Raw genomic sequence first — 6,498 nt, 5'->3', positions numbered from 1 at the left:
CTCAAGGAGGAAAGCGGAATGTAACATTTGTTTTGTCCTTTATTGGTCATAACAAGTTAACAAGGGATCTTTTAATTGTTTTGAATTTTTAGTTTTAGTGTTTAGGGGACCTTTAGGGCGCCAACAAATCTTAAGGGTATAAATATGAAAATCCTTATTCTGACTGCGATGCCACGTGGCCTATTTACATACTCGGGTTAAGTCCAGACGAAGAAAGAAAAAGAATAAAATAATAAAAGAAGACTTGCAAAAAAAAAAATTGATGGAACTCCTTTATTTTTTTCTCCTGAGCAGAGCCGAGAACGATTGATGATTCATTGTATTTTCAAACCTCTCTGGCACAAATCAAGGAAGCTCGGATTCGGACAGACCACCGTCTCCGGTGCATGCCCTATCCTGCGCACTCCATTTGCTTATCCTACACATTTTGGCTGACTTCGGCTGCTGCTCCGGCTCATCTACTCAATTACTCAAGTAAAACAAAAGACTCTCTCTCTCTCTCGGTGTGGTTTGAGGGAGAGAAAGCTAAAGCATAAAAAACAGTCGAGAAAAGGTGAGATTTTTGCCCTAGAATTTCGGGTTTAGATCGATCCTAGGCACTTCTGCTTCCTATTCCTGTAGTTTTTTTATTTATTTATTTATTTAGTTTCTTTCCAGTTTATGTGAAATTACTTTAAGAAGACAAAAGTTAAGTATTCTATGTTTGATCTTCAACCCATTATTGTTTCTTTGAACTACATATACTTGTTTCTGGGTTTGTTTTATTGATTTCATGAGCGGTGAATGATTTGCTTGGTGTCTGTGCTGTTGTTTTTCTTTGTTTATGATCAATTATTCTTTGGTATTTGTTTAATTGGAGCAATCTGTATACTAGAGAGAAAAAGAGAGAAAGAGAATGGCTTGATTGGATGCCATTCAATAATCAGCTGAGAGATCCAATATGATTGCTGAATCCAGATTATCGAGTTCACTTGACTTCTGTAACGAGTAATTTTCTTGGTGGAATTTCATGACAAGCACCTTTTGTCACTATACTCTTTAGCTGTTCCAGATGAAGGAGTAGCATATATTGTGTGAATTAGCTTTGATGATAAAATGATTTTTAAATTTAGTTCTGCGTGGTTTTCGCGAGAGGGGCTAATGCTTCTGGATGTAAGTCATTTTTCACTCAATCAATAATTGTGTTTAGACAGGAATGAAAGTTATAAACAACTGCAAGATTTATGCAAGTTCTTTTTATCATTTAGAATAAGCATCACATAGTTCTGTACTACAAATTATCAAATGCCAGAACAACAGATTCTCTGAAGTATCATCCTTTCCATACTGATGTAAGCATGGTTTATCAGGAAGAAGAAGTGAAAATTATAAACAACTTGGAGCTATTTTACACAAAATGCACCAATCTGTTTGTGTTATGTGCTTAAAACATATATAACTATGTTGTTCTTCACCATTAAAGTTCAATCCTAGCATTCGATGCTTACTACATAGTCTCAACATGTCTACCTATTTGTTTTCTTTTCTTGGCTGAAATTGGCATTCTGAACACTGATGATGTTAACTTTTCTCATTAAGGTCCATTTCTTGGTCTGATTATGATGCTTTATGAGAATGCTTCCCTTACTAACCTAAACCAAATAATTATTGCCTCAGAAAGAGAACCATGAGCTGTTTCAGCTGCTGTGAAGAAGATGAAATCCACAAGGCTGCCAATAGCGGAGCCCCATTTGTGGCAAATGATGCAGCAGGTAATGCACTATGCCTAACCTGTAGTTTCTCAAAACTGATATATGGGCCTCTGGGCTCTGGCTATGTTGCATTATCTATTCTAGATGAAATGAAAATACAGGGCCAATTTTCTGGGCTTCGTTTAAATTATCTTTGTATTAGTTACAGTCATTGAAGTACTTCTCTCTTTATGTGTTTCTATTAATAGGTGCTTGCTTAATTCTTCCTTGAACCAAATCCCAAGATTCATGCTTGCTGTTATACGGCCCCTATATTGATGATATTTATGTTTCATATGCTTCATAAACATGAAACTGAAAAGTTTTTTGCAATTGTAGGCAATGGTGGAGGTTACCGTGCCACTGAAGCAGCACCTAAGGGTACTCAGCCTGTAAAAGTCCAGCCTATTGCAGTCCCTGCTATTTCAGTCGATGAACTGAAGGAAGTGACAGACAACTTTGGAACAGAGGCTTTATTAGGAGAGGGCTCATATGGAAAAGTATATTATGGTCTTCTGAAAGATGGAAGAGCTGCTGCTATCAAGAAGTTAGATGCCAGTAAGCAGCCAGATCAAGAATTTTTAGCACAGGTTAGAATTTTCTAGTGCACATTGGTGTTCTGTTCTTTGTCTTTTTTTTTTTTTCAATTCATGTCAATTTATCATCATACTATTACTTTTACAGGTTTCCATGGTATCAAGGCTGAAACATGAGAATGTTGTTGAGATGCTTGGTTATTGTGTTGATGGAAGCCTTCGTGTCCTTGCATATGAATTTGCTACCATGGGATCTCTTCATGACATTCTTCATGGTAAATAGTCTCAAATTTTAATAGTACTCTTTCACATTCCTAAATTCCTATGTAAATGATAGCTGCAATGTTTTAAAGGGTGAAGTCATGAGGTAAGGAATTAGGACCCTTGTACATGTTGGATAAAGCCTATGGGCATGAGACAGATGCTATATTTAAAAGAGAGTAGTTTTGCTTCCCTTTACTTAAGCATCACACATTCCTAATGATACACATTGGAAAATGAATTTGGACCGCCACTTTAGAGTTTACACTTGATCCATATTTATTGGACTAAAATACACAAAACATGCAAAAGAAATGATGCCTGTGCACACTAAATAAACCAACATTTAGTTATTTTGCCTATACCATTTGACTATTTATGCCCAATCTTGTTCCTTTTCTTGTAGTGGCAAATGTTTTTCTTTGAGAGCATTAAATAGTGCCCATTTGAAAGGGGCGGGGGGCTTTCATGCAGCGGCTTCTGGTTTTCCAATGTGGCCCTACATGGGAAGCCTAGAAGCTATATTTGGTAAAGACCTGGAAAAAATGCGCTTTAATTCAGCTTAGGAATTGACTTTCCAGTGAAGGTAGTTTCAGTGGCTTCTTCAAAATGGTTCAGTCGATGCAGCTTAATCAAAGCTTAAGCCCTCCCAAACTGATTCATAAATTCCTGCAAAGTTGCTTAGTTCTTTAAGCTTAGGAAGAACGTTTGGACAGGACCTTGTCATTTTGAATTCCAGAAATAGTTTATGGATGCCCCCTGATATTGCATGTTTTTGATTTATGAATGAGCCATGAGATATTTCTCTCACTGAGATTTGATGTATCGCTGACATGCCAGGATTTCTTAATGATAATTCTTCAATTTGTTGATGTTGACATGATGATATTTTTCCTAATCTGCAGTACTTCCTGTCTAGTTACTGAAGATGATTCACAAATGAGCTGTGAAAGTTCATAGAACTGGCATGAGACTGAATATTAACAAACTTATTTCAGATACATGATTGTTCTCCTAGTTTTATCTGTTTCCACAAGTTATATCTCATTTGTAAGCTTGATGATGGACGTAATGCTATGTATGGTTTCCCGTAGGGAGAAAAGGTGTCAAAGGAGCACAACCAGGACCAGTTCTATCATGGGCACAACGGGTAAAAATTGCAGTAGGAGCTGCCAAAGGACTTGAATACTTGCATGAAAAGGCACAGCCTCCCATCATTCATCGTGACATCAAGTCCAGCAATGTATTACTTTTTGATGATGATGTTGCTAAGATTGCTGATTTTGATTTGTCAAACCAAGCCCCTGACATGGCGGCCCGCCTTCATTCCACCCGTGTTCTTGGAACTTTTGGTTATCATGCTCCAGAGTAAGAAGACCTCTAAGGGCTTTGGACTAGATAGTTATTATTTTCAATTTTTCTTACATATCATTTTCAATTGTCTTTCAGTATTAAAAGTTTGGAAACCATACAGTTCTCATTAGATGGCTCGTATGATTTTTAAAAAGGGGATCACCAATTGCTGTTGCCTACCTAGGATGTGTCCTAGATGTTTACACCAAAAGTTCACTGACCAGATTAGTGTAACTATCCACATGTCCACTCCACTAAGAGGACATATTGTACATAGATGCACACATGTATGTCTCTTTTTATGAATGTGATTCGGTGATCAGGGTAAAATGGAAAACCAATAAACGGTAAGTCAATTGCTCAAGTTCTATCCTTAAAAGATCAGGTCCATTCACTGCACATGAACATTGTATGTTGGTACTTGCTCGTAGCATTTTAATAACCATCCTTCTGGTGTAAAACCATTAACTTAGTCTCTAGTACCTATATGATTGCTATCCTGTATCTGAATCAAACTTTAGCTCCTTCACGGCTTCACGGAAGGAAGAAAAGCCTCCTTCTGAACTTGGGTAACAAAGCCATTCTACCCATGTATGAAAGAATTTTAAACTTCACATAATATGGATTATGTGGTGGCATTTTCCACCAGCCAATGGTCTTCTCCCACTTTCATTAAGGAGCTTTGGCGTTGATTCATCATATCCTGAAAATGTAAGTTTTACATAAGATTTTCTGATTGTGGGTGCCAGATATGCGATGACTGGACAGCTTAGTTCAAAGAGTGATGTTTACAGCTTTGGCGTTGTTTTGCTGGAGCTCTTGACTGGGCGTAAGCCTGTTGACCATACGCTACCACGGGGACAACAGAGTCTTGTGACATGGGTACAAACTTCTAGTTGACCTTTCTGTCTAGAATTCCTGAAGAGTCAAATCATGCTTTGTTTTTCAAGTTTTGGAACTGAAATCTTCTTTTAATAACATGATGTTTCCTGGAAATCTTAAATGTATTAGGCTACACCAAGACTTAGTGAAGACAAGGTGAGGCAGTGTGTTGATGCAAGACTAGGTGGAGACTACCCTCCCAAGGCTGCTGCTAAGGTAATATCTATGCTTAAAGTGAACAAATTAGATCGTGCTTCCTTCCAGTGAAACTGACTGTTAACCTTGGTAGTATAAGAAGGGAATGATTGATAGTCCTATATAAAGCCCACTCAGAATATTTATTCTCAAGTCTGAATTGATGAAGAGATTTGCAAGTTTTTATTCACTATTACATCCTTTCAGTTGCACTTTCAGCAGTATGCTTACACAAGTGATTTTACCTCATCAACTTATTGTTTTGAATTTTTAAAGGATACCTGAGAAATGAGTAAATGCAGATCCATATTTATAATATTTTGACAACAAAAAAATTCTTATATTTGTATTGGGCATTTTGTAATCCCATCTTGTATTCGATACAGATGGCTGCTGTAGCTGCGTTATGCGTGCAATATGAAGCTGATTTTAGACCCAACATGAGCATTGTGGTTAAAGCTCTCCAGCCACTGTTAAATGCTCGGTCTGGACCGCCCGGTGAAACCCCAAACTTGTGATCTCTCTATCTCTCTCTCTCTCTCGTTAGTTGGGGCCAGATTATGGAGGTGGTTTTGTAACAGGGTGGTTGTAAGTTGTGCCAACATTCTATACACTTCAATTATTTAATTTTCAAAATTTTCTGGGTTTTTTGTTTTTTTGAAAAAGCATGTAAAATCTTTTCACTCACCTACTGTGGAAGTATTTTTTTTTTTTTTTTTATTATGGTGGCATTCCGCTTTTTCATAAGAGAAACCTGTTCTTGTCTCCTCGTATTCAACTCTATTCCTTAATCGAGACCATATCCACTCTCGAAATGGCCTTTACCAAAGATAGCAAGATTTTTTTTTTTTAAACACTAGTGAGCTAAATGGTAAGATGATCTTTTTCCTTGGGAAGATACTATAGCTTGAACATTTGAGTTGTAAACTGCTAATACAATGTTTTTTTTGGTCATTCTTTTTTCTTTTCGAAAAAATCATAATCTGGTCTTATGGTTTTTAGGCTGCGTTTAGAAATGATGCAAATGAAGTATAAATCTCGGTTCAAGATAAATGTGTACTCTGGTTCACTTTTGTTTGTGTTTGGCAACATTACATTTATTGTATTGACAAATGACAGAAAACATATTATCTAATGCATATTTACATTGGTAATAAGATGTAGAAGTATATCAATAAAAAAGAAGAAAATTTGCATTCAAGCAGGTTTTTGATAAAAAAATATGTGCTTTATTGGAATTTGTGTTTGCAACCATTACAACTAAAATTCTGTTTGGTAAAAAGGTAAATTCGTCAGTGCAAATTAATCCAATTTTGCAATTTATATGGATTATTTTACATTCTACACATTTGTATTCACACTTATTTGTATCATTTCTGATTCCAACTGTTTGGAATACTATTCTTGCTGATTTCAAATTCCATTCTCATTTCTGTTTGAATCAAACATATTATGGGAATGGATCATTCTGATTTCTATTTCGACTGCAAGTCAAATGGACTTTTACTTTTTCTTGTGTTATTTTCTTTATAAATAGAGTG

The 6,498-nt window shown here is 36.3% G+C and overlaps 1 protein-coding gene across 1 annotated transcript; it reads left to right on the top strand.

Annotated features, from left to right (window-relative positions):
• Positions 1 to 212: 212 nt before the first annotated feature.
• On the top strand, positions 213 to 5,704 carry LOC148861124 (pto-interacting protein 1-like). The gene is made up of 8 exons (XM_088984677.1): positions 213 to 553; positions 1,657 to 1,751; positions 2,070 to 2,320; positions 2,415 to 2,541; positions 3,622 to 3,895; positions 4,630 to 4,762; positions 4,892 to 4,978; positions 5,344 to 5,704. Exons 2-8 carry the CDS (start codon positions 1,667 to 1,669, stop codon positions 5,473 to 5,475), a joined length of 1,089 nt encoding a protein of 362 aa, XP_088840803.1. The 5' UTR covers positions 213 to 553; positions 1,657 to 1,666; the 3' UTR covers positions 5,476 to 5,704.
• Positions 5,705 to 6,498: the final 794 nt, after the last annotated feature.

Source organism: Nelumbo lutea, chromosome 4 (genome assembly GCF_056320005.1).
Source record: "Nelumbo lutea isolate HS-2025 chromosome 4, American lotus-T2T, whole genome shotgun sequence".
NCBI lineage: Eukaryota > Viridiplantae > Streptophyta > Magnoliopsida > Proteales > Nelumbonaceae > Nelumbo > Nelumbo lutea.
Note: the sequence above shows the minus strand (reverse complement) of the source record. Positions and strands in the feature narration are given on the sequence as shown.

Bases quoted from the DNA above. Each gene is read 5' to 3' on its own strand.
- LOC148861124 (XM_088984677.1), top strand. From the start codon at position 1,667: ATGAGCTGTTTCAGCTGCTGTGAAGAAGATGAAATCCACAAGGCTGCC. The intron at 2,321-2,414 runs GTTAGAATTTTC...TTACTTTTACAG, and splicing joins ATCAAGAATTTTTAGCACAG to GTTTCCATGGTATCAAGGCT. The intron at 2,542-3,621 runs GTAAATAGTCTC...GGTTTCCCGTAG, and splicing joins TCTTCATGACATTCTTCATG to GGAGAAAAGGTGTCAAAGGA.